This window comes from Bolinopsis microptera, chromosome 6 (assembly GCF_026151205.1).
Source record: "Bolinopsis microptera isolate Bmic1 chromosome 6, MBARI_Bmic_1.0, whole genome shotgun sequence".
In the NCBI taxonomy this organism is placed as follows: domain Eukaryota; kingdom Metazoa; phylum Ctenophora; class Tentaculata; order Lobata; family Bolinopsidae; genus Bolinopsis; species Bolinopsis microptera.
This window is the reverse complement of record NC_087077.1, coordinates 16957980-16985911: the sequence shown is the minus strand read 5'-3', so window position 1 is coordinate 16985911 and position 27932 is coordinate 16957980. Positions and strand designations below refer to the sequence as shown.

General features: G+C 38.7%; 2 protein-coding genes across 7 annotated transcripts in view; one reads left to right on the top strand and one right to left on the bottom strand.

Annotated features, from left to right (window-relative positions):
* Positions 1 to 8915: 8915 nt before the first annotated feature.
* On the top strand, positions 8916 to 10095 carry LOC134816577 (uncharacterized). Its single transcript, XM_063825488.1, has 4 exons — positions 8916 to 9138; positions 9359 to 9409; positions 9594 to 9699; positions 9833 to 10095. Exons 1-4 carry the CDS (start codon positions 9025 to 9027, stop codon positions 9922 to 9924), a joined length of 363 nt encoding a protein of 120 aa, XP_063681558.1. The 5' UTR covers positions 8916 to 9024; the 3' UTR covers positions 9925 to 10095.
* Positions 10096 to 10158: 63 nt separating this feature from the next.
* The window catches only part of LOC134816574 (trichohyalin-like), a 20261-nt gene continuing 2487 nt past the window's right edge, over positions 10159 to 27932 (bottom strand). Inside the window, exons 4-19 of one of the 6 annotated variants that reach the window (XM_063825480.1) lie at positions 27365 to 27461; positions 26322 to 26396; positions 25722 to 25845; positions 25129 to 25398; positions 24838 to 25010; positions 24641 to 24689; positions 24443 to 24527; positions 23965 to 24306; positions 23585 to 23647; positions 22644 to 22757; positions 18253 to 18409; positions 13006 to 13047; positions 12393 to 12539; positions 12149 to 12198; positions 11149 to 11247; positions 10169 to 10842 (exon numbers count right to left, since the gene is read on the bottom strand). In XM_063825480.1, the coding sequence (XP_063681550.1) occupies positions 10756 to 10842; positions 11149 to 11247; positions 12149 to 12198; positions 12393 to 12539; positions 13006 to 13047; positions 18253 to 18409; positions 22644 to 22757; positions 23585 to 23647; positions 23965 to 24306; positions 24443 to 24527; positions 24641 to 24689; positions 24838 to 25010; positions 25129 to 25398; positions 25722 to 25845; positions 26322 to 26396; positions 27365 to 27461 (1974 nt within the window). In that variant the 3' untranslated portion in view covers positions 10169 to 10755. Of the gene's footprint in view, positions 10843 to 11148; positions 11248 to 11803; positions 11855 to 12148; positions 12199 to 12392; positions 12540 to 13005; positions 13048 to 18252; positions 18410 to 22643; positions 22758 to 23584; positions 23648 to 23964; positions 24307 to 24442; positions 24528 to 24640; positions 24690 to 24837; positions 25011 to 25128; positions 25399 to 25721; positions 25846 to 26321; positions 26397 to 27364; positions 27462 to 27932 lie in introns of all 6 variants that reach the window. The other 5 variants (XM_063825483.1, XM_063825482.1, XM_063825481.1 and 2 more) reach the window with 5 other exon arrangements.

Below are 27932 nucleotides of genomic sequence, written 5' to 3'. Positions count from 1 at the left end.
TCCCTACTGGATCAAATCGAGAAGTTCAACAACAAAGATTTTAAACTTGAAGTTCAGGACTGGACAGGCTTCAAGTCATCTAGCAGCTGTTACCAAAAACCGAAGACGAAGATGAAAAGAGAGAGCCCTTTTGAGAAAGACCAAGATTGGCAGATTATCTGGGACGAAGATGACCTCCCAGCACAGTTCCCCCAGCACATCTACGGAACTGCAGAACGTCCCGATATTGTAGTCTGGTCTGATAAAGGAAAGGTGGTCATATTAGTAGAGTTGACAGTTGGTGACGAGAGTAACTTTAGTGACCAAGTAGAACGTAAACAAGCACGTTACAACAGAGAGCTTATTCCTGGGCTGCATGGCAGTGGGTGGAAAGCTCAGCTTTTTACGGTAGAGGTTGGGTGTAGAGGCTTCTGGCATCATACCTTACCAGCCCTACTAAACTACTTTGGTGTTACAAAGAGAGTAAAGAAAGCAGTGTTCCAAGAGGCGGCTTTGGTTGCTCTCAGATGTTCCTATGCAATCTGGTTAGCAAGAGAAAACAAGAAGTGGAGTCCCTGCTACAACATCGCACAAAGACCCACTGTTCTACCATCAACTGAGTGAGCTGAGTGTTGGGCCCTTAAAACATTGTTTAAAGCCACACCTGGAATCTCAAGTACCAGGATCAGTGATGGAAGCTAAGCAGATACATAGATGGAGTTGCTATCGAAAGATATAGAACTCAGGTATCCAACATCGTACCTTGATTATATTGTAGTATTTTCTCACAATGGAAATGGACATGGCGCCTTGCAGGGAGGCGAGTTTTACTGTTGACAGCGGGAAAGACAGCTGACTCTGACGAAAGTGTTAGTGACTCTTGGGAAAGACCGAGTGACGCCTGGGAAAGACTGGTGACATCTGGAAAGACTGATGACCCCTGCGAAAGTGCAGAGTTTAGCAATAGGCTTAGTAGGCCCCCGCTTTACAGAAAGCAATCACTACAAAACAATATACAGATAAATGCCTCAAGACCTCCGATCAGGTGGGGAGCATCAAAGGTCAACCCGGATTAACTGATGAAGGACCTTTGAGAAAGGACGACAATATTTGTCAATGGTGCAAGCGCGAGTTCAAACAAGTCGCAAAACATCTGTGGAGATGTAAGATGAGACCGGCGGAGCTCATAACCGAGCCTCAGGTGAGGGGAGATGACATCCGTAATAATTTGTCGGAGCAGGGAACAAGCCAGGTTTACAACCACAGCGCAGAAACGGGACCTGCAAGCTCTGATATACAGTTCCACTTTAAAGACTTAGAACCGCCTGCCATAGTGATGGAGGTCACAAAGAAACTTAAACTACCAACAGCAGCAGAGAAGGGAGTATGGAAGGGAATTGATGAAGACCTGATTGTTTTGGTGAACAATGTAGCAGCAGAGGACGTGGAGTCTCGACTGGAGAAGGTAGAAAAGCTGGTATACAGCTATCTGGAAAGCAGATTCGGTGAAGAGGAAGCGAAGAAACCTCGTGTTCCCCAGAAAGAAAAGGAGAACAAGGAGACAAAAGTTATTCGCTTGGCCAAGAGAGAGGCTAAGAGAAACAAGAAAGATGCTAGGAGAAGCAATGATCAGAATATGTTGGCTCAAGCTAAGACTGAGTACCTGAGACTCGTGCGCTTACACAACAAAAGCCGTCGTAATGAGCTCAGGAAGAAGAAGAATAAGGAGAGCAAAAAGGAACAGTCACAGTTTAAACAAAACCCATTTCAATTTGGAAGGAAACTGCTGGACGGGGATAAGAAGAACAAACCCCCTAATTTCTCCAAGGAAGTGGCTGACAGATTCTTTAAGAATGAGTACTGTGATAAGGAGAGAAGTGCTCTATATGTAAAGCTTAAAGGACTGCCCGATGCCCCAGTACCAAAGACTGCATTTGAGATGGAGAGATTAGACTGGGATGAGTTTCAAACGAAGCTGAAAAGCCGTAGAAATAAATCATCACCTGGTCCGAATGGAGTCCCATATCTGGTATATAAGAGATGTCCCAGAATGGCGAAAGCAGTATTCAAATTGCTGGATTCTCTATGGGAAAGCCAGAGAGTCCCGCTGCAATGGCGAGTAGGTGAAGCCATTCTGATAGCAAAAACTGAGGATTTAGATGACCCTAGTAAGTTCAGAAACATCACTAAAACAAACACTAGTGGGAAGTTGCAGATGGGATTACTAGCGGACAGAATGCTAGAGTATATGGTCAGCAATAGCTACATAGACACGTCTATCCAGAAAGGATTCCTGCGTAAGACACCAGGTTGCCTCGAGCATACTCAGGCTCTGATGGAAGAGTTGAAGGATGCCAAATCTAATAGACGACAGATCTTTGCAGTTTGGGTGGACCTAATGAACGCCTACGGCCGGGTTCCCCACAACTTGATAATATATGCTCTAAGACATTATAAGTTCCCAAACTGGCTCATAGAATATATGTTTAGGTACTATGATGAGCTGATTGTGAGAGTGGTGACAAAGGACTGGAAAACAAACTGGTTCTTTTATATGTTAGGTCTTTTTCAGGGCGACCCTCTATCGGTTGTACTGTTCTTAATAGTTTTCAACCTACTATTGGATCTCCTGAAAAATCAAAGCGACTTGGGTTACAAGCCGTCTTTTAGTTCTAGCAGCACGTCAAGTCGTGCTTTTGCTGACGACCTAACTCTGATGTCTCCCAGGCTGGAAAAGATGAAGAAGCTAATAGATGTGATGGAAAGATTTCTTACTTGGTCAAGGAAAATGAAAGCCAAGCCGAGTAAATGCGTATCCCTGGGGATGAAGGTTATAGATGGAAGGTATGTGTCCTATGACCCTGAAATTTTCATAGATGGAGCTCAAATCCAGTTTATTGGAAATACACCGATGAAGTTTCTTGGCCATTGGATATATGTGGATCTGGGCCTCAAAGATACCAAGAAGCTGATAGAAGACAAACTGATTACACTGTTTCAGGCAGTGGACGGATCAGGCCTTAATGGAGTGATGAAATGCTGGATTTACAACAACCTCCTAACCAGCAAGCTCTCCTGGGACCTGATGATCTACAATCTCCCGGTTAGTTTTGTCAAAGATCTTGAAGCAATATGTACGAAGTATCTGAAGAAATGGCTAGGTGTAACAAAGACAATTACTGTCAGTGTGCTTTACAGAAATAAGGATTGCTTTGGATTGAATCTTAAAAGACTATCGGACTTATACAAGTTCCTTCAGGTGTCCAAAGGTTACTCTCTAAAGAACAGCAAGGATCCTAAAGTTAAGGAGGTCTACGAGCACAGGGCCAAGAAACAAGAAGGGAGCAGTCGGTGGGGTTACACTAATGAGCTGAGTGCTAGAGAAAGAGATCTCTACTTCAGAGAGTTAGTAGGGGTAACAGTGCAAGGCAGGATGGGCTTGGGATCCAAGAGGAGTGTAGCCAGTGAAAAGGAAAAACTGAAAGAACTGGTATCCCACATCTCAGAGCAGGATATCCTGTTGACACTGGTAGACAAGGGAGTTCAAGGACAATTCTTAACATGGGAAAACACCATGCAGCTAGACCTAGGTTGGAACAACCTTATTTACAACTACAAGATGAGCCCTGCTCTTCTTAAGTTCCACCTCAATGCAACCCATGACGTTGCAAATACTCCAGCAAACATGAGCCTGTGGAACTATGCTGACACAGGACACTGTCCACTTTGCGGATGGAGACACTGCAACATTAAGCACATTTTGGTAGCCTGCAACTTCTCGCTGAACAACAAACGATACAATTGGAGGCATGACAACGTGCTGCGGGTCATTGCGAAATCCCTACTGGATCAAATCGAGAAGTTCAACAACAAAGATTTTAAACTTGAAGTTCAGGACTGGACAGGCTTCAAGTCATCTAGCAGCTGTTACCAAAAACCGAAGACGAAGATGAAAAGAGAGAGCCCTTTTGAGAAAGACCAAGATTGGCAGATTATCTGGGACGAAGATGACCTCCCAGCACAGTTCCCCCAGCACATCTACGGAACTGCAGAACGTCCCGATATTGTAGTCTGGTCTGATAAAGGAAAGGTGGTCATATTAGTAGAGTTGACAGTTGGTGACGAGAGTAACTTTAGTGACCAAGTAGAACGTAAACAAGCACGTTACAACAGAGAGCTTATTCCTGGGCTGCATGGCAGTGGGTGGAAAGCTCAGCTTTTTACGGTAGAGGTTGGGTGTAGAGGCTTCTGGCATCATACCTTACCAGCCCTACTAAACTACTTTGGTGTTACAAAGAGAGTAAAGAAAGCAGTGTTCCAAGAGGCGGCTTTGGTTTAACATTGTTTAAAGCCACACCTGGAATCTCAAGTACCAGGATCAGTGATGGAAGCTAAGCAGATACATAGATGGAGTTGCTATCGAAAGATATAGAACTCAGGTATCCAACATCGTACCTTGATTATATTGTAGTATTTTCTCAGTAACATAGTAGTAAATATTTGTTTATTGATATAATTTGATCGTGAATTTTGATTGTTTGTATTATAATACCACAATTCTTTTATTTTATTCGTTTAAAAGTGAATACTACAAAATTAAAATGAACATGAGGCATTTATCATAGCCTACGATTAAAGTATTCGATCATCACACCACGTACGTCACCTGAGCTATAGGGCCTGTCGTGATATTATGAATCGCTTATGTAGACCTCATAATTATGCGGCCTCTACACTCTATGTATATCGTCATCTCGCACACCTCTTTAAGAATCTTGTGAATTTGGCATGTAAAAATTTGTAGCCTTCAGACATTGATCGCGTAAACGAGGTGTCGTACGTCACCTCAAGATCGGGTGACAGGGGGCTGACCATGCCCGAACCCAATTGATTGGGTCTGAGGTCACGTGATTATGAGCCTATGAGGTCACGTGACTATGACGTCACCAGACCTTGTCCTCCGTTTCCCGCTCTTTGGACCAGGTGAGCTTGCATGCTTTGTGCTTGTGAATGTAGGTGTAAGTACAGCTGTACTGCAGTTTATATCTAATTAACCCCTATACACTATAGAAACCGAAAATTTATTTCTGGCAGAAAGCTATAAATTTACAAAATTTATTGACATTGTTATAAATTTAACTTGTGTCAGCCCTTATGCATTAGCTGTCTTAACTGAAAAGACCTGAAAAGTAGTTACTGGAGGGAGACGACGAGACGTGCCAAGACTACCTGCGCTACATAGACGCTGTTGTCAGCACTGCGCGCGCGCGCACGAACCTTCCCATCGGTGTTCGTGGATAGGTGCTTTTCTTGACTTGTGAAACAAGCGCGCCCGCAGTGGCGCGAAAGCACATGGTTAGGTGAAGTCGGGAAGGATACTTAATATCTATTTGTTTGAATAAAATTGTGCTGGCCGAAATTTATAGCGCTAAAAAACCATCCTACAGTCGGCATGCGCGACTCACTGTCGATGGCGCACTACCTAGTTACTCGTCTAAATTTCTTCGAAGTAGCGCGTGCCGCTTTCTTCTCGAAATGTTAGGCCCGATGGCAAGTGCTACGAAGTAGCGCCCCCCCGGCCCGATCATTAACAATGATCAAACGATGTCAATCCATCCTGCATCCACATCGAGATCGTTGCTCTGCGAAGCAGATCGCAACGATCTGCGAAGCAAGAATGCTAGTTTGCGCGGCGAAGTCCTCCAACAAATGACCCGTTATAGGCTCGAGCGGAGTAGGGAAAAATCCTTACGGATCTCTACCATTGGTAGTATAGAAGTTTTGCCCCGGTACCTCAGGCAGCAGGCAGCAGGCTCGATAACGGCCGAGGCTTCTCCTGGCAGGAGCTGGAGGAAGTGGACCTGAGGCTGAGGTACCGGGTCAGATCGTCTAACAGGCGTTACGACCGCACCAAAAGGGAGCGGGCCTCTCGGGAAGTCCGAATGGGCAATATAGCTACAGCCTACAGATAGCTACAGAGATAGTGCAGCTCCAAGCACAGTACCGGTTGTTAATGTTAATGTTAGAGTAAGTTTAAATTTAAAGTCAATATTGAAATAACGTTACACATATTTGTACAAGCAAATCTAGTATAGTAATTCACACAACATGACACAAATTGAAAGACCATAAAGTGTTATATATCTTATTCCTCAGAGAAGAAGCTGCCACAGAACGAGCAGCAGATGTTGCCAACAGTACAGAGCCCTCGCATGATGACTCAACATGATTGCCACTTACGTGTTACGATCCCCGACATTCCTCCCAGAGGACTCAAGATGTCTTTCCAGCACTGCCATCCAGGAGCTTTTCAAGAGGATCAGCGAGAAGTTTACATGAACTGCTATTTTGACATTGATTTGTACAAATTTTGACATTTATATGTTCCCGTATATTCACATTCTTAAAATTCCGTGTTAATTATTATTATATTAAAATTTACATGAATCATTGCTACACGTTGTATACCTCTCGTGCACGCGAAGCGTGCACGCCGGCCGGCCGGCGTGCGCTCAAAAGGGGTTACAGCGTGTGTCAAATGAATCATTGTTTCTGTTGTGTCTCCGAAATTATAGCAGTAAAAACCAGGCAGCAGCTAAATTTGGAAACCTGTCTAACCTATATATATATATAGAGTTATATTAATTGAAACGTTTATCTTATTTGATTTTGAAACGATTTGAAAGAATTCTATTTAAAACAAATATTGCAGGGGTATCACCCGTTAACTAAAATCGTGACCATGACGTCTAAATGGCTTTGCCTATATACTATGTATAAAGAACTAGAACCAAGAAGTAAAGTGATCACTACCGGTAGGTATACCTATTACCTCAATGCTATAATAAAATACACAACTATGCTATCCCTCCTTTGTATGCTATGTAGCTACTCAACGTTAAAGTAGTTCTGAAAGTTGCGCTGCCTCTCCTCCAATTGAACTTGATTAAAACAGTCATCAGCCAATTATAGGACAGAAAGCAGCGTTATGGGTGAAGTTTCTAAAACTTGTCCACTGTCCAGGTTCGTCACAATCTTACATCTGCATCGATACTACTTTCTGTTACATTACAGCTGTCTTGTCCGCTTTACTTGCTTACAATCAATCATGATAAACCTTGATGTATTCGCTAAGATAATTGAAACAACTTTATGCTTAAAAAACCTTCCACCACGCATCTACGACAACATGATGACGAATCGCTGCACTCCCGAGATAAACTCCTGCCCAGAAATACCCTGGATATACGGAACAGTTTTTATAACTATCGGGTTTATACTCCTCACTCTGGCACTAACAGCTGCACTCAACTGGTTTGTGACGAAACAGTGCGCTACTGTCGGATACAACGTAAAGAATATAGCAGTTCCAGCTAGCGATCTGGTGGACATGACTCACTCAATCCAGCAAGACAAGAGTGTTCTCCACAAGGAGACTGTCCTACAAGATGAGACCTCCAGTCCTCACCTCCACCATGGCCCTGCTCCCAGCAACATCGTCATAGCAAACCCCTCCGCTGAAGATGAAGAAGATGGGATCTACGAAGAGCTTGGGTCACCTAAGATGCGGGATCAGTCCGACTATATCACCGGATGTTTCACGAAAGAAGATGTGAGAGAGCCAGGCCTGACTCCAGGGTGGACTTCACGTACTTTAGAAAAGCGTGAGTCCGAGAAGCGTGAGTCTGAGTACATTGACGGGGTAAATTCTGATGATTTACATAGAATGAGCAGGATAACCTGGGACAGCGGTTGTGATACTCTCAACATTACTGGCGCAGGTTTCCCACTCCCCCTTCCGATTTCTATCTAGATTGAATATTATTTGACCGGACAAAACATGTTCAGTGTCAATGTTACTGAGCTGTTTTGTGTCTTGAGTAAATAGAAGAACATTAGTTATCCACGGCAGACAATATATCTTTTGTCAATGAGCTGGATGAAAACTATAAAAGAACGATTTTGCAGCTCGATTAGCTTGACAAGCAGACTTTGTTAGTTTCTATGTTACGCTACATCAGAGTATTAGTACCGTGGAAGTATAATGATTTCAGCCTCGATACTGAAAGCTAAACTTCAAACTAATTAAGACTGTAATGCTTCTTAAGGCAGCACCATTTCATGAACAACCGTGCAAACTTTCCATGCATCAAATCCACTCTGAGCACTTATTGAGTTAGTATTTTATTTTTAGTTGTTAATCGGTATTTGGCTGTTATATAAGATTTTAGAGAGGTTCGCTGTTTATCAGTCTCATGACGAGATAATGATTTTAGGGATAATATCGGGTAGTAGACAAGTGGTAGGACAAAACTACTGTTTAGGAGGAAACGCGAGCTTTTAGTTTCCTCCTAAACAGTAGTTTCACTTGTCCTACCTAGTCTCTACTTGGCTTTTATGTTCACTTTGAAGTACGATAATGCCGAAGCAATACTACAGGTCTGTTGTTGATGTATATTGGTTTTGATTTTTAAGATTTTTGTATGAATTGAGTATTGTTATTTGTTATAAAGTTTGAGTACTTTTGATACGTTTGAAGATTGTAGTTTCCAAAATTTTACAAGTTATTTTCTTCAGTCGAGTGTCTTAATTCTTTCTCGAAAATTCAAACCACTAGCACATGCAAATCTGCAAGTGTGGTTATGACATTTCAATCTGACAAAGACAGTTTACAGCCATTTAGCAAACAAAAGATCTCATGAGTGCACTTGTTGACATGATTTAAAGGTATTATAGCATAATGGATAATACTGCATAGATTCAGCAACGGATAAGCAAAATCAAGCACAAGTTTTTCCGTAAATTTTAAAGTCTACAATTATTCTAGTCACGTGACTTATTAAGCCACCAATGGATGGAGATCAATCTAATGACAATTACTTTCATTCAGCCATGTGACCAGTAGTTTAAATCTACTTAGTTGCTCTGTTGCATGATCGAGAACGAGGTTTTTTAACTACAGAGCCACTGCACAGCTACATTTTCCTCCGGAGTTGAGATAAAATAAGTTTTTGTTTTTTTGTGTTCTGTTTATATTGTTAAATTATGGAAGCTAAGGGCCTGGCTAGGGTCCTCCAGGCACCAGCCGACCCTATGGAACCTCACAAAGGATGGAGCATGATTCCTCACAACAGCGTTATTGCCAGAGATTCTTCAGAGGTAAGTCAGGTGCAGAAAACGACCAAACTGACAAAACAAACCAAGATCTTACAGCTATCAAATTTTGCATATTTTGTGAATTTTATATTTTTTTTGTCGAACCCGTTTCCTAGTTATATTAAGTCGATCAATCAGTCTCGTATTTTAGTCTGTTGTGGACTAAAATACGATTTGGGTAATATCGATCTATTGTTTTACTACTATTTTCTATTATTTTCAGCTTTGGAGATCGAACACTATTCACACAATAAATCACATTAAAAAGAGAATGGTGAGTGAGTCGTAGAGCTTACATTTCAAAATAAAATGATGCTTGTTATTCTATCGTAAAATTGCTAGGTTTCTTAGAAATTACAAATACAATAAGGCGCCCGAACCCTTCATTTTGGTACATTGTCATAGTGTTGTAATGGCATAGATACACAGATCTCTACAACTACATAAATTCATCTCAGGTGGGTATATTCCAAGAGTACCCTGATTTGTACACTGAAATGATTGAAGAGAAAAGAGATGCTGAAATGTTGACACTTTTTAAATCTATGAAACCGCAAATACCAGGTATAAGGGTATACTAATTTTGCAGAAATAAAAGTGTCTGATCAGAATTAGGACTTTATTGATGACACTTTCAGTCAAGTGTTTTAGATGTTGGACAAAGTACTCCGGTATGGGCTGATTTGGGTTGTTTCAGATGTGAAAGTAAAGCCGACTGTAAGTGCAGAAGTCCCTAAGAAGTCCTACTCATCGGATGGAAAGTCAAAGTTCCTGTATCCACATTACTGAATTTGACATCAAAATTCGAATAGGCTGGAAGAAAGATTTGACCGGTACTTGGGTCAGAGAGTTATACGCGTGTAATGTGTATAGGGTGAACTTTTACCAGTTTCATATAATGAATAATGTTAAAGTACTGAAGAATTATGTTATTGATGATGTCTCATGTTTTGATGTTGGTGAATCTGTTTAACTTATTTTAATGTTGTTATAAATTAATGTCAAAAATTAAATATAAGCCGATTGATTTGTAGCTAAAACAATACGATATCAAAATTAAATTACACAATGAAACTATGTACAAACTTAACGATATTCTCTGTATATTACCTTCAATCGGTCTCAAAAGTTTAAGAAAACCCAGTTTTAAGTCATGCTTAAGGTAAACTTTATGTCTCCTAATCGATTAGGTTAATAATTGTTGATGCTAGATCTTGTATTACATGCAATTGTGTTCTTAAAATTGAACTCTTTTAAACTGATAAGCCTCAGACTTCGGAATCTGCTAGGATGCTGAAATCACATTCCACCATTGAAACAAAATTTGTACTTTTATGATCACGTGAAAGTATTCTACAAAATCTAAGAGTCTGATTGCACTAAGCAATGAAGTAGCTTAACAAAATATCAAATAAAAACAACATTCGATTTCATTTCTTTTTCTAACTGCGACAATCAAATGATAAGAACATGGGCCTCGACAATGCTTAGACAATCTAAGTGTTCATTCTGTCAAACTCTCCCATCTGCACTAATACTTATCTGTAAACAAAACTCTATTTGGTGCCAGCAATAAAGTCTTAAATTGGTTTGATATGTTTTGGAAAAAGAAGCGAACAGTTACCTCCCCCCAACGCTGCTGCTTATCTTGGAGTTTATCAATTCTTGTCGGAGAGATTTAACTTCCTTTTCGACTCCTTCTCGATTCTGTAATGAGTAATAAATCGGGTTAAAACGATATTCAATATATAAATAATTATAATTCAACATCAAATAGTTTCAGATAGCATCAAAAATCGTTTAATTGCAATTTGGTAACTTCGAGTGAGGGATATTTTGATGAAGCATGTCGGAAATATTGCGCGCGCGAAATTCGATAAAGAAAACTACACAAAACGTTGACGATTTGCAAGTTTGTCACAGTTGACGCATTTGGAGTTCGCGCTCGTAGCAAAATTTAATGCGTCCTGACTCCTAGATACAAGAATGAGAATATGATAAATAATTGCTTACCCCTTTTTCAGCTTCATATTTGATCTGAGCTGTGGCTTTCCGTTTTGTAAGCTCTGTTACCTCATTTTGAAGACGTTGCAGGTTTATCCTTAGGTTATTCTGAAAACAGGAGACTATCAACGTCCAACGAACAGAATTGCTACAAGAACAGACGCAATTTTTTGTTCAATTATTCGTATTTTCTGATTGTTGTGCAGCATAAAGAAAGCAACATGTCAAATATGTAATACACTATGTTGATGTATATGATACATCAAACCAGCGAAATAACTAAACCGACTAAATTAAAACAGCGACATGATAAACTGAGATAAGAAGGGATTTTCCGATTCGTAACCAATCAGGTTGTTTAGAGGTGATGAAATGGCATTTTTAGTTATGGCCGTATTTATCACAATATCGATTCTAAGATCGAATTGAACTTTGCAAGATGAGGGAATTAATGACCGTTCGTTCATGATTTTAGAATAATTTTCAGAAAATGCAATGACTATTGGTTTGGAGAACAACTACTAGGTCACATGGCTATGGTTATGGTATAACACTATAATACTACACATAAAACTACTGTCTCTATAGCAATAAATCGTTAGTTACTACTTAACTACTACAAAACAGCGAATTTACAAAAAACATTCTACACGAAATACTTTACATGAAATGTCGTTTGAATGTCTCTCCTAAGCTTATATTGAGATGAATTTGTCTGAAATCAAGCAAATATCATATTTTCACTCACCAAAGCTAGCAAGCTGGTTTCATACAGCAGGGTGTCCGAATAAATGGCGTGTTTGAAATTTTATGTGTATTTTATAATGAAATCAATATTTTTTAACGGGTCATAACTTTATTTCTGAGTATCAAAATTACAAAATTCAAAAACTGGTTTGTAGACAATCATTTGAACTTTTTCTTAGTTTCAGAATTTTGTGTTGATGTTCTTCACAACTGTGAAATATTATCAGAATGAAAACTTAATTTAAGAAACAATCCTATTTACCTTGAGTGACGGGTACGCCATCCCTTTTCTGTCATCAGGTTGCTTCATTGCTGCAAAAATAATTATTAAATTTCAGTTCAAAAATTTAGATTGAAGTTTTTTTAAATCCAGCTCGGTGCCAAAAATTTATTCATCAAATTATCGCTGGAGTATACCCAGTTTTTATTTCCGAAATGATACTTCAACTGCGAAGAGCTTTTCATAAACCAGAACTGCATTAAACTTTAAAAGAAGGGAACGATACCTTGAGCATGGCTGATGATGGTGTCTGCTTGTTTGTACAGCATTTGTAATTCCAATCTCAACTGTCTGTTTCTTTCGTATAGTTGTGGTGTTTTCACCTCCTCGTCTTTACACTTAGGTCTCCATTTGCTTTCAAACTCTAGTCGCTCTGTAACATACCATAATATTATGAGATTATATGGAAAACCGTATGTATCGGAAGAAAAAGTAAACACCATGAATAGGACAACTAGAATCCCTCGGCGCCTATTTCGGCTGATGAAAAATTATTTTTACATATTATGTGCATATTATGTTCTTTTTTGAGGGACAAAAATTTTGCTCTAGCCCATCGGTACACGTAACATGGATTATGCTCATGCAAGCAATGTCAGCAGAGAATTAACATTTTGGATCCGAAAACTAGGCCAAGTATGATAACGATTAAATTTGAATCAAGGGAAAAGTCTCAATTGCGGGGAAATGTTGGGAAACGTATGATTAATAATGTACGTAATCATGGCAGTTAGTATTTTCATTTTTTCGTACATTTTTGATCAAGCCCAATCTGAAAGACACACGGACATTACCCAACATAGACATAACCCCACGATAATTCGGGTTCTACATTTTACCTTGCTCAATATATTCTTTTTCAATTCTTGAATTTGCTTTCACTGGACAAGAAAATGCACGTAAACTTTTATGTCTATAACAAAGCGATTCAGAATTGAGTAAAAAACATTGTATGTGCAATTTCTGTGAACCAATGCAATCGTATTTTTGTCTCTTAAATTTAAAGGACTGTTTTTCTTCTAAGGACAAAAGTTCATTGTTTCTGAGATCATATTGCCATGGTAACAACTATCTGTTAATAAGTCATTAGCCGAAACTAAAAAGAAAGGTCAACGGAATTTCACAATCTACTGATTTTATAACACCTGTGCATTGGAATTTCTGTAAAATAAGTAACGTTGTCATGACAACCGTATAATTGGAATAACTATTTTCATCGTAACCGGTGCTACAAATTTTCCAAATTTCATTACCAAACCTTCCACCGGTATCTCAAAAGTATTGAAGTTTTGATAGAGCATACAAATTTTTTAAAAAGGTGCATAATGTGTATCTGTACAGTGTACAGTGCAAGATGCAGTTCACAGGTGATATCTGATTGAACTCGATATGTATAACAGTGATAAGTGTATTCCTCAGGGCGGGGGAGGAACTACTCTTGAAAAGGCCAAGTTTATTGTTTAACCCATATTCTTCCACGGTACTTTTAAAAGTACGGTTCATAAACAGTGACCTAACTTGTCTCGTGACAAATATTTTTTGATGCAGTTTTTTGCATTAGGTTAAAAAAGGTCTGCTGATTATTTTAGCACCCTGACCAGATGGTTATCAAAAGCAAGAGATTTATAGGATGTTGGCAAAGGTGGTCAAAAATGGTACTTTCAAAAATGGTAAATTTTCGGTACCACCAGCCAATTCTCCAACTTTGATGGATCCCAAATTTGGTTTTTTAATATTGCCTAAACGATTATGCAATAAATAGGCAATAATGTGGAGCGACATAAAAATCATAAATTGCCTCTAATTGAGATGTAAATTGGGTGTACTTTTAAAAGTACATCATTCTAGACAGTGATGTACTTTTAAAAGTACGTACTTTTAAAAGTTCATTATCTTTGTATGATGTACTTTTAAAAGGACAGGTTTCACGAAAAATGTACTTTTAAAAGTACAGGTTTATAATTATATAGACTACACAATGCCTGCTGGCTTAATTAATGCCGGTAAGACTGTCATGGCAGGTAAATTGTTCTGAATCAGAACAGAAGTCACAACAGAAATTTTCCGCTCTGATTCGCCAGCACTGGCATAATTTCACAGTTGACTATCACTTCATGTAATTATAGTGTGAGGTCTCCTTAGGCAATGTGTTAATCCGATATCATTTATATTTATTACGTCTTTATATTATAAGCTTTCAGTTTCATTTGGTGCAGTTTATAATAAACTTCGGTCTCAATTTATTAGACTGTCAGCAGTGCTCTCCGTGGGGCATGAAATATCGATTTTGTTGTAACGCCTTTTGCTGGTTTATTGACTAACATTTCTTAGCTTAGTATTTTCTTTTCTTATTGTAATTTTTCTTTTCTTAGTATATTCTTAGTTCATTTCTTAGCTAAGAACAGGACGTGTACATGGATTTGTCAGATACAGCGAAAAGGAGGAGGAGAAAGAGGAGCCCTGAGAAAGATGCGACCCTGGTGTGTTATACACTACTGTTATGCTATATAATATTACTTCTCTACATCTGTCATCATGAGATACAATCCAATTATAGGCATTTTCACATTGATGAACTTATTTATTAAATGGCTAATACTAAACTACACCAGGACCATAAATTCGACGTAGGCGATCTTGCATTGTTTACAAAGAATGGGGGAGACAGTGGGAGCCGGCTCGAGTACTGAAGATTTATAGAGGAGGATCAGGAGGGATCAAGATTCAGTTTGTGGAATGTAAGAGAATGCTAGATGTCCACAAACAAACCCTAAAGCTCCCAGAAGCTTTTCACAACTTAAAGAATACCGAAAATGGTGAGAATGAGAAGGGAGTAGCAGAAGCTGAGAGAGTTCTAGAGGAACAGAAGAGAGTGGCAGAAGCTGAGAGAGTTCTAGAGGAACAGAAGAGAGTAGCAGAAGCTGAGAGAGTTCTAGAGGAACAGAAGAGAGTAGCAGAAGCTGAGAGAGCTCTAGAGGAACAGAAGAGAGTAGCAGAAGCTGAGAGAGTTCTAGAGGAACAGAACAGAGTAGCAGAAGCTGATAGAGTTCTAGAGGAACAGAACAGAGTAGCAGAAGCTGAGAGAGTTCTAGAGGAACAGAAGAGAGTAGCAGAAGCTGAGAGAGTTCTAGAGGAACAGAAGAGAGTAGCAGAGGTTGAGAGAGTTCTAGAGGAACAGAAGAGAGTAGCAGAGGCTGAGACAATTCTAGAGGAGCAGAACAACGCAGCTGAGGAAATGCATAGACTACAAGAGGAAAGGAATCTTACGTTGGAACAGCAGATTGCTGATGGCAGCCAATCATGTCAGTATTCAATAGTAAACATACATCGGAAACCAGTTACAAGATCTAGGATTGTAAACATTAAGAAAGAGTACATTGAAGTAGAGGCCGCTCTGGAAGACGTGGAACAACCGGGTGAAAAAGTGGATCCTTCAAGATCGACTAAATCCCCAAAATCAAAGAAGATGGCTGAAGTTAAGAGAGAAATTCTAGAAAAAGATGTGAAGGAGTTAACAGGATCCAGACAATCAGCTCGAAGCAACACGAAGACCAAAAATAAAGCGAAGAAACAGAAAAATGTCCGTATTAATGTTCGAGAAGAACAAACTTCTTTGCATAATAACTTGAGAACGCTGGACGAAGCTCTAGAGCTGGCAACCACAGTGTCTTCGAATGAGATAGATGTTGTCATCCTTCCTCCGGATGGTGTTGAGAGTGATACGGAAATGATCGATGACAATGATGGTGACAATCTCCCCTTGTCTGCGGTAAAAGATACTGCTGGAACCTATGAGCTACATTTTGTAGGAGAAGAGTCAGATAATGAATTGGACACAGAACAATTGACGAACCCTGCCCCTATTACACGAAGTTCAACTGATGCTATTAATAATAAGTATCCAGACATAGTCGCTTTTCGATCAGAAGTTCAAAATATTGTCGAAGACACATCAACAGATACATCTGAGAAGATTAATAAACTTTTAGGACTCTGCCCGAAGATTAATAACTCGTGTAAGTGGGTTGCCGACTCTGCTCAAGCTCCAAATCGTTCACCTCGCCAATCATATAGTGAGAAGGTTATTGCTAATAGATCAAAACTGATCCAAGATTTCGGTGGTTTGCTACCTCATGAAATTTTCGAGAAACTTGTAGATGACCCCGAAAACAGTTTGTTAACCCAAATTATCACAGAGTCGGAGCGTTATGCTCATAGCCGATTTGGCGATTTAACCTTCAAGACAAACAAAGATGAAATTAAAACGTTTATCGGGGTTTTGCTTTTGTCGGGCTATCACAAGTTACCTCAAGCACACCTCTATTGGGACTCAAATGTTGATACTAATGTGAGTGTGGTTACTGATGCCATATCAAGGAACCGATATAATTTGCTGAAGAAGTACATTCATTGCGTGGACAATCGAGATGTGGACACCACAGATAAGTATTGGAAGGTAAGACCTCTCTACGATATCATGAATCAAAGTCTGGCTAAGTTCAAGAACCTTGATAATACGTTTAGTATTGACGAGCAGATGGTCCATTACACCGGGATGCATAGCGCTAAACAACGTATGAAGGATAAGAGTATCCGATTTGGCTATAAAAACTTTTGGCTGGTTGGCTCATCGGGATTCCCGTACCACTGCCTCCCTTACTGTGGTAAGAAAGGAATTGGCGGAGATCCCGGAAAGAACCTCACCAGTCGGGTTACCTTACAACTGGCCATGGAGATTCTTGAACCCAAAGAAAGTAACGTCTTTTATGACAATTGGTTTGCCAGCTATAAGCTGTTGGCCATATTCTCTGCCATGGAGCTTGGAGCATCTTGTACTATTCAAAGTCAGAGAACAAATAGCTGCCCCACCAAGACTGATTCTGCACTTAAGAAAGAAGGGCGTGGGAGCTTTTCAAAGGGAATTGACGAGTTTACAGGGGTGACCATTGTAAAATGGCATGACAATAGCGTCGTGAATGTTGGTTCCAACATCTTTACTGTTAATCCTATCACAGATGTGGAACGGTACAGTCAAGCAGAAAAGAAGAAGATTCAAATCAAACGGCCATCTCTTGTCAAGGAGTATAACAAGGGAATGGGTAACGTTGATGTGTTTGATGGCCATGTTGCTAGCTACAGAATCTCTTTAAGGGGAAAAAAGTGGTGGTGGCCACACCTAATAAATACGCTTGATTGCCTGAAAGCTGCATCATATTCTTTGTATGAGATATGTCATTCGAATGAAAAGACGAAACTGACATATCTGAACTTCATTCGACGAATAACAATAGCCTACCTGAAGAAGAGATTGCAGCCCCCATCATCGCTATGCCAAAGAGTTGCAGTGTGGAAGGGTGACAACAGAGTTACCCCAGAGGTCCGCCTGGAGAGTAGAACTAACACTCACTGGCCAGTAAAAACAAAGCAGAGACGATGTGCTTTGAATGGCTGCAAAGGTCGCAGCAACTATAAGTGCGAAGTGTGTGACGTTGCACTTTGTGTGCTTTGTTTTAAGCCTTATCATCAGTTAGAGTAAAAAGCACAAAACCTGACAATTTTAGTAAAATTGATAGTTAACTGGTAAATGGAATTGTGATAGTAGTTTATAAGTATAGCTGTTCCCACCATCATGATTTATTCAGTGTACCACTTAAATTTTGTATGGTATTGTTTAAATTTTATTCAGCCATTCTGACAAAGGCTTTTAGTTTTATTATCTGACCCTGAGTTTCTATTTAATTAACTAATGTACCTCCAAAAGTACACTATTCATTAAACCCGTACTTTTAAAAGTACATTATTTATTAAACCCGTACTTTTAAAAGTACATCATTCAAATATGATGTACTTTTAAAAGTACGATACAATTTTCCAAAAAAGTAAGCTCCAACAATGACCTTTTAAAAGTACGGGTCGAAAAAGCTATTAAAAATATAAATTTTTTCAAAATTATTATTGCATCGTCGGAGTTGGTGTCTTAGTGCTTCGGAAACAAAATTTCGTCAAAAAATTCGAACGTTTAGAGTTGTTGGTATTATATGGGTTAAAGAAACATAATTGGGAAAATATCAAGAAAAGTAGCTCACCATCTTCATCCCAGTTCTTCTCCATATCAGATAATTTATCCAACAAGTCCTTGTGTTTTGTCTCCATGGTGGTCCTATGATCTCGGTATGTTCCTATCTTAGCACGCAGATACGCCACTTCTTCCAACTCCTCCTTTGTGTACTCTTTAGCTACACGCTGGGAGATTTAACACATTTCAGCAAGAGATATTGTCCAGATATCATCGAGATACCTGATACCGTCTACAGGGTGATCTGGTTAAGTTTTATACAATGGGCGGGGGTAGGGATCATACTTCATAAATTAAAAAGGTTCAGAAAGTTGGACTTCATGAAGGATTAGCTTTACAAAAGGTGTTCATTTTAGAAAGGATTTACACATTCTGGGCGAGAGTAATGTTGGCATTGTTGGTAATCAATCTTCTAATTTTCATGTCATTTCAGGGTGATCCTCTAAATGTTTCAAACACAACTTGCAATCATTTTCATGCATCATTGTTATGGCTGATTGCTCAAAACCATTCAACTGAGTGATCACATACATTATCGTCCCTACCCCGCCCCCAATAGAACAGTCATTATTATCCTTTAAATCACGTCACGGTTTGGGATCCCATGTAAATTTACACATGACGGTCTGTGGTCTCTGTAATGACAATGCCGTATTTCTACATTGATTCATTATCTCGTTACTGATTCACGGACACAAAATCATTGAGAATCATCATTTGAGTTCCACAGAATCTTCTGGAATTTATTTCAATCTTAATACATGCACATTTAGGATACCTTTTGACTTGATAACAATCTTTTGCTCTTAGAACGCTGAGAGGTTATACCCTCCGCAGGCAATTCAAGACATTTAGGAGGTTCTAAAGGAACCTCAGGAGCTTTTTCCTTCCCTTTAATAGATTTTTTACTCAGCTCAGAGAACTCAGAATGTTCAGATTGAACTGGTTCAAACTCTAAATTTGTCAAATTTTCATCCTGAAATATTTTAAATATGTACACATATCCGATTTAATAGTACATGAATATTGAATAATGACTTAGTGACATTGATTATTGATGTTTTCAATCCTCCTATTTGGTTTGACGCCAGGACTTTTAATAATGACATGGTGAAATGTGAAGTGAGTTACTTTAGGAACAATTACTGAATGATAAGTAAAAAATCTCCATGACAACTAGAACTCTACAAATATTGAATACCACCTCACATTCTTGACGTATCCCCTCTGCCCCTTCAAGGGATCGTTCGCATGTTACGTCAGTATCAAGGGAGAGGGATCGGTTAACATTCTGGTGCTGATTTAATATCTACACTATAACTGTGGTTTATGTGTAAACTTGCTGTTGGAGTGAGCCGTAAATCGGTCAGCAAACTCTTTCTGATATGAAATTTATTCTAACTTTTTTTCGAGGCATAAGGCTCGAATAACTGTTATTATATTATATATATATGTGTTGTATCGCTCGATAGCCTGGTTAAGAGGATGTTGCCATAGCAACCACTAAACACACTGGATATTCACTGGAAATTATTATTTTAAGTAGCCCCTTTGACCATTTTCTACCGCGGAAACATGGGACTGTTGACCCACACCAAGTAGGTCTCAACTTTTTGAGGAAATTTCATCCCTTAAACAAGTATTCCAGGATTAGTACCAGGATCGTTTCGATCTACTTCAGTGGGCAGGGTCTCAAATTACTAGGTCAGTGGACAGGTCAAATTAAATGATGGAATTACCATTAGTAGCGTTACAAGTTGTGCAGGTGAAAGTAAGGAGAGTGTTTACTGTACTAATTTATCCTGGCAAGTCTGATCTCATTTACTATTACTAGCTGATGTTACTATTATTAGGATCGGGCCCTATATTCAGTGAACTAGAACAGCTGTTGGAACCTACTCTTCGAGATTATTAGGGCACAATATCTACATGATTTTACTTTGTACAGATTACTGATTTTGAATTTTGATTGAAACATTGGTGAAGGGGGTTCAATCATCCTTGTTAAAATCAACCCATGATCTTGTTAAAATTGACCCACAATATGAACAATAGATTTAAGATATAGGAGGAGGAGAAGGGAGCATAGTAGAGACTGGAACAGTTCCTAACCTCCCAAAACATACCCAGTTTTGAGAAGAGTGGAGACTGGTGTTGGTGAGATAAGAGGAAGTGTAAACTGTTCTGTGGTAATTAATTAATTGTCGGCATTGTTAAATCCTCCTCCGCAGCTCAATGCCTCAATTTAATTGAATAAAAAACAGGGACTTGGTCCGTTATGCCTCATGTTACAGCGTTGTCATGGTTACCGACGAATCAGATATATGCATGCAACATTACCCTGATACATAAACATTGTAATTCTCGGTAATACATTTAACTTAATATACCATAAAGTCTAAACTATTTTGTAACATTTTTAGCAATCCTGATAAGAGAGCGGCCAGTTGTTACTGTAACTTATTTGGGAACTTTCCAGAAAATTAGCTGCTAAATTAAGACCACAGGCACAATAAGATAATAATTCAGGTTAAAACCTAAACCCTGCAGACAGTTGTACTGGTCTTGTCTTTAGTGAGAAATTGACACTGTGGGATGAATTGACACTCTTTATAACTGTGTGATAAATGACTGGATTCTGAAAGAGGAGGAGAGAAGTAAATAATATTGTCTTCCACCTCCTAACTCCTCTTTATAATGCTCCTTAATAATGCTCCTTTATAATGATTAATGAACTATCAGCTCCTGTCCTCACTGTATGTGCCCTATTTCACACCACTCGCCACCTAATGAATTTAAAACTCAGCTCCATCAACTGTTAAAGTCTGTGTAAAGTGTGGATGGTGCAATTCATCTATACACCCACAAGTCGACCATCAGTTATAATGCAATTGTCAGGAGAAAGTTCCTTCTCAGATAGGATCATCTCACAGGTCTACTTTACCTCATTGGCTGTGTTAAGTCACGTGATGGGAAAGAAAGCACCTGATTGGTTGAAGACAAACAGGTGGCACTTGGTCGTAACGCATGCTCACCCCCATTGCCATGGAAACAGGTAGATGAAACAGACAGTGTGGTTTTCAGGGGGCAAGTTGCCATGACAACACAATGAAAACATGCACCAGTTGCACCTGTACCAACTGTAATTCAGAGACACTGTATCACATAGTTACTACCATCATTTAGCTATTTAGAATTCAGCGGCACCTTGTTGCATTGTTTACTCCAAAAATAAGATACAAAATCAGATAAATATTTCTGAAGTACCAGATTATGAAGGATCATGGTTGTTCAAAACAGAAAGCTCATTCGTCCAAATGGAGCCCAGCCGACGAAGATTTTAAATTCAAATCCAGCATGTCATTGATCATTCGTGATCTTCATTACCATTTATCATCTGACAAACTAATTCTCCTTTGCCATTCTAAATTTACCCAATGCAGCATTCCATATCTTTGCTCAGCCCCATTCAAATGAATTTTTCTTATCAATAGAAAAAATTGAGCACAATCGAGTTCAGAGCAATTGTTCTGGAAACAAAATTATTGGTTCAAATAACACCTTTTCATTTTATGCCAAGTTCTAGAATGGTACATAAGATAGCTTTTGATTTTTGGGTCTGGTCCCATTTACTAATTCGTGAAACTGTTACCTAAATACTACCTTAATTGACCCCACCCAGAACCCATATTGTCCACTCCTACAAGATTATCTTGAACTGTCTGATTATTAAGGATCGTGGTTTGATTTATTGGAAACAGAAAGCTCATTTGTCGGAAGAGGAGTCCAACCCACCAAAAATTAAAATTCAATCTAGTCTGTCATTCGTAATCTTCACTATCATTTGCCAAATTGTATGCCATGATTCTAAATTTACCGCATACATCATTGCATTGCAAATCATTATTCAAACGTCAAACCGATTCAAATGAATTTATTGCATCAATGGAACAATAAGAAGATTTGAGCACAATCCAGTTCAATGATTGTTCATAGTTGTTTTGAGGAACAAATTCTTGGTTGGAACAATACCAAGTCCTAATGATATTTCAGATAGTTTTAATCCCAATATTATAGGGTGTAGTCCCGTGTTCATTCGTGCAGCTCAAAGCTGTTACCTAGGAGCTATCATTCTAAGTTATGCAAACAATGCGAATCTTAAGATCGTGCTCTAGATGTAAAGCCAACGGCTGTATCTACAGGGCTCCAAGCTTATGAGATCCTCATAAAGGATTTTTACTCTATCATTCTATTCGGAGAGACAATCAACAGTGAAACATCAACCATACACCAGACAAAATGCTATCATGCGTGCTTTGTGAACATTCAAATGGAGTTATGTGAACATTCAGATTGTGATTAGTGAACATTCAAGACGGTGATCAGCTACCCTTTACTTACCACTATTTTCTTCTTGTTAGGATCCTTCTCAACTCCCCATGGTCGGGGAGTCTGTGTCAAATCATCTATCAGCTTCATGGCTTCATCCATTTCCTCATCCTCACTTTCACCTGCCTTAGGTTATTGGGTTGGTATGAGTTAAAGGTATGAACTATGAGTTAAAGGTATGAACTATGAGTTAAAGGTGTTACAAGTTTAGTGTTCCTCGACTACAGGACTTATCTAGGTTTATAAGGGCTCAGTTGGCACTTTTGCAGTGACCAACAAAAGGATAGAGTTTAGACCAGAGGCAATATCAAGGTTGGTAAGCTATGAGGTTTCGTGTTCGTCCAAAAAGGTAAAAGTGCAGCAAATGCGCTGTAAAAATCGAGAATTAGCCGGCAATTGTTATGATCTATAAATCAATGATGGTCCATGATCCGGTGATGTTCGTTTCAGGAAGTGGTCCATGATCGTAGCATTAGATATCTGACATGAGAGAATCGTCCCAAAATGTCAAAATCATGATCTAGTGGCTAAAAAAGATCCCAAAAATTTTGAAAATCTTAAGAGTCAGAGGCTCGTTTTCAGGCTCAAAAAAGTGTCCATAAGCAAGAATTATGCGAAAACATGCGGAAAATATCAATACATGCGAACAAATGCATGATAACCCGAATTATGCAAAAATGCATTAAAAGGCAAATTATGCGACTCCACCTCCGCATCATCTTAACGTTGCCTCTGATTTAAACGATTGTATTTTACTCATAAGCTGATAACAGCATAGTCGGAAGTGTCCCAAGATGATCTGAAGTTCTTACAAGAATACGTCAGAAGCAAAATAAAAATCCTATTTTTCGAACTGCGACTAAATAAATCCACGAGAGTTCACCTTGATCTACATCAAAATGTATCTACATCTTAAATTCCATAAAAAAACCCAAAATACAAAGAGGGCATACTTCTCTAAGTCTCTGTTCTTCTCTTCTGAACATCTCCTCGGCTAACCTAGCCCTTTCTTTCTCCTGTTTAAGTAGGTCTGATGATATTAAGTCGAGGATACCGCCTACCCACTCACTTATCAGCTGGTCCTTAGCAGCAGCTATTTTATTAGCCGGTAATTACTAATTACCAGTAATTAAATGCCAATTATATATGATCAGCTAATTATCTTTAAATACCGAGATGGGATTTGGGGGTAAGTATTTTTTACTACAAAAGATATATTAACTTATTAGAGTTGATCTATTGTTCAAGATTCGGGAGTTGTGAGAATGTTGCAATTGCGAGCGAGCTTTAAATCATGCTAAAGAAATTAAGAAATAAATCAATGGGCAATTACTTTGTTTTTCATGCATTGATCCGTTTCCTTGACAGGCAGTAGCTCTGTTTTAGCACTTGTTTTATTTATATCTTCATCGACATCTTCATTTATAAGATCTTCTGATGTCAGCCCTTCAAGTCCATTAATGTTATCATCTGACTCTAGATTTTCGGAAATTTTTTCAAGTTCGTCTGCTTTGTCATATTCAATGATTTCCTCATCTACATGATAAATGTTATTTATTCTTGCTAAAGCTTCATAATAATCCTCTTCAATTCTTATCTTTTCTGCTGCTTTCTTTTCAGCTTTGCTAAACTCATCCAGAAGCAGATGTTCAACCCAACTTCTGAGCTTGTTCTTCTGATCAAGGAATCGTGTGATAATCAATCTCACGCGGAATCAGAACATGCATCAAATGATTGGATTGATAAATATTCAGTCGTGCAGTGATTGTAAAGAAGAAATCATATTTTCGAGAGAATTTTTTCAATCATACCTCTTCCTTTTTTCTCCGTAATTCTTCTTCTTTTCGTCTTCTTTCTTCTTCTTCCTCCCTGGCGGCTCTCTCCAATTCTGCGATTCTAAATAATCAATTGCTCATTTAACAGTAAAAACAGAACATTCTAGTATTATATCCGATGACAACATTGAATGTAACAATTATCTTATGGTTAAGCAACAATAAATTTCTTACTTTGCTTCTTCTTCAAGACGTTTCTTTTCTGCTGCTTTTCGTTTTAAATCTATTAAAGCAAAAAAAATAATTACATTAGATCACAGAATGGCAAAAAGTCTGAAATATCTATTCAACCAAATTGATGATCATCAATAAGAATTAAGATTATATTGAAAGTCTACAATGGTCCTCAAGTACTGAAATGTAAATCTAACCATAAAGAGCTCTGGTTTTGTCCTCCTCTGCCTGAATCTCCTCCTCGATCTGTCTCTCCCTTTCCTCCCTCTCAGCCTTTATCCTCTGTCTTTCATTGTTTATTTCCTTCTGTACTTGTCTCTTTTCCTCTTCTATTTCAAGTAACCTCTTCCTCTCTTCCTCCTCCTCCTTCCTGGAAATAAAATATTGATATAATTTACTACTCGGAAAGTGTAGTGCTAGTTTTTTTTTCGCTGTATTTTTTAAACTAATGAACAATCTCTAGAAAGTTGTATTTTCCAAATTTAAACCTGATTCGTTCTCTCTCCTGCTCCTCCTCCTCCCTCTTCCTCTGTTCCTCTTCTCTTCTCTGTTTCTCCGCCTCCTCGTCCTCAGACTCTCCCTCAGATCCCATCCCATTCTCTAACATTACACTCTGATTATGCATGTATTGGTTGCGCAGCGCCTGGGCATGTGCATCAGCCAAAGCGCGCTTCGCTTCCAAGAACGCTATTTCAGCCATCATCAACTCACTGTTGTTGAACATAGAGTAGGAGCTATTATCCAAACTTTGTAACGATCTGAGGGGTGAGGATCATTGGGTTAAGTACTTATGTGATTGAGGAAATCATATTCATCACAGCTGACGGTCTGCTAAATCTGACTAAATCTCATTTACTAATTCAGCATGCTCAAAGGGCCGTTAGCTATGCAAATCGAATTGTAAAATCGAAATCAGTTATAAGTCTGAGGCCCCGTAAGTTCAATAACCAAACGCCGCCTGAATTATTCGAGCGTAAATTGAGAAATTGCTCTAGGTTAAAAAATCAAAACCAAAAGACTGCCCTGTGACACTATGCAGTCTTTGGGTTAGAAAATAATGATAGTAAATGTTCTGACTGACCTGAAAGAAGGAGACTTGCTCCTCTCCAAACTAGTGATAGGAGCTGTGTTGTGGGTACCTAGTCTGTTTGGTACAGGCGTTACAGGGGGCAGCAAGCCGTTCTGATTCACTGAAACAATATTCACTGAAATAATATGTCACGTTATGTCCTGTTGAAACTTATTAAATTTAAGATGAAAGATTGGGGTTGTGATTTTCATAGTTATACTTAGTTATACTAGAGTTGACAACTATTCATTGTCAACTCTAGGCAAGTTCAAAATTTTCAGCCATGATCAACTATGGGAGCCAGGCATTGGTTTAGAGATAGCTGGTGATGTTCTAATGTGCAACCTCCCATAACTTCATTGTAAAATGATGAAGTTCCAAATGCAAGATAGGTTTTTAAAGAATTCAAGCAAATCCTCGTGTTACATTCCAAGTCATGCAGATCTGGAGCAATAAAAGTCACTTGTTTCCATTTTTCATCTTAATTTGTTTGAATTATGATTTGACAAAGAAACTCGTTTATCAGTAGAAACTGATTAAATGTTATAGAGGTATCTGAAGAAATAAAAATGAGGAATGCAGGAATGCAGTGTGTTTTCAAGCATCACGTACACGAGTTGCGATGTTTTCTGGAGGGGGTGGGAGACTTCTCCGAGGTCATTATTTTAGGTAGGTGTCTACCCATTTCTGAAAAATTAGTCCCACTTTGTAGAAAACTAATGTCACTTGTAGAAAACTAATGTCACTTGTAGAAAACTAATATCACTTGTAGAAAACTAATGTCACTTTGTAGAAAACTAATGTCACTTGTAGAAAACTAATGTCACTTGTAGAAAACTAATATCACTTGTAGAAAACTAATGTCACTTGTAGAAAACTAATGTCACTTGCTTTAAAGCAAATAATAATCCAGATACTGATGATACAGCGAAAAAAATTACAAATGTTTGGCAGATCACAAGTTATGCACCATATACGATCAAATACATAAGCTATCATTATTATTCCCACAACTGGCAACTGTCATGGGAATAAGCTAGTTATAGGCATTACCTATTATATGGCTACCTTATAAGACAATCTATATTAAGAAGGGTTGGCCATTTTAGATAAAACTGAGCTGTTGATAAATGGTAGAGATACCATTTATCAACAGCTGAACAACAAAAATGAAATTCAAGCTGAATAACAAAAAGAAATTCAAGCTGAATAACAAAAATGAAACGTTGCAACTGAGAAAATTAAATTTAAATTTCAAACAACATTAACTACGAGCTATTTTTATATAAAGGGAACGTTCACATGTGATGACGTCAGCAGGCTAAAGCGAGGATTTGGAGATGCTGACGGTTGGTAACGAATCAGGGAGCTGGTAGCTAAGCTTTAGGTCTTACTTATGCTGACGTCAACCAAAACGATCTGTAGCAAATGCTGACGCTATAAGAAATCCTTAGTCAAATGCTGACGTTATTAAAGCAAATTCTGTCGTAATAATGGGGGATGATGGATGGGGGTTTAACTAACAAGATGAGGGCACTGTAATGGACAAAAAGTTGTAGACGTAATAATATGTGAACAATCCAAAACAGAGCAGTTGCAGTCCCAGTTCGAACAAGTAACGAAGGTTAAAAAACTAACAAAAGAAAGAAACTAACTTCTGGTATGAAAGACCATGTTATCAGCGGACAGTACACAGATCTCAGCATTAGCATAGAAAGGGGGAGAAAAGTCCTTAGCTTTCAGCGACCGTTCCTGTGGGATATATTTACCGTTAGAGGTACCTGTTATCACAGCATGTCTAATTAGAAGCGTCCCTCACTCAATCCCTCACACCCACGTGTCCTAGCTACGTAATCTTGCAGATCTAATAAGTGTAGCCGTGTGAATGGTGCATGAGGGGGTTGATGCTTTTAGTGGGTTCATTTCGCTTTCATTTCATGTCATTGTGAGTAGAGAGAGAGTATTGTTGTGGTTTTAATGAAAATCTCACATGCTTCATTTGTCTGTCAGTAGCTGAGTTTTACCGAAAAGACAGTGTTAGCAGTGAAAATGAAACTTCATTCTTCAGCAGACGGAACTGAAGTACTTGTAAATTCCGCGCATAACAATTTGCCACAAAGGGGAATATTAGGACTGATAAGTAATTAACGGTGATGGATCCTAACACCCCTCCTCCACAAACACAAAGTGCCGGGACAAAACATTTCACTTTTGAGCATTCAA

Excerpts from the sequence above, each read along its gene's own strand:
- LOC134816577 (XM_063825488.1), top strand. The coding sequence starts at position 9,025 with ATGGAAGCTAAGGGCCTGGCTAGGGTCCTCCAGGCACCAGCCGACCCT. Across the intron at positions 9,410-9,593 it reads ATCACATTAAAAAGAGAATG|GTGGGTATATTCCAAGAGTA; the intron begins GTGAGTGAGTCG and ends AATTCATCTCAG. Across the intron at positions 9,700-9,832 it reads TATGAAACCGCAAATACCAG|ATGTGAAAGTAAAGCCGACT; the intron begins GTATAAGGGTAT and ends GGGTTGTTTCAG.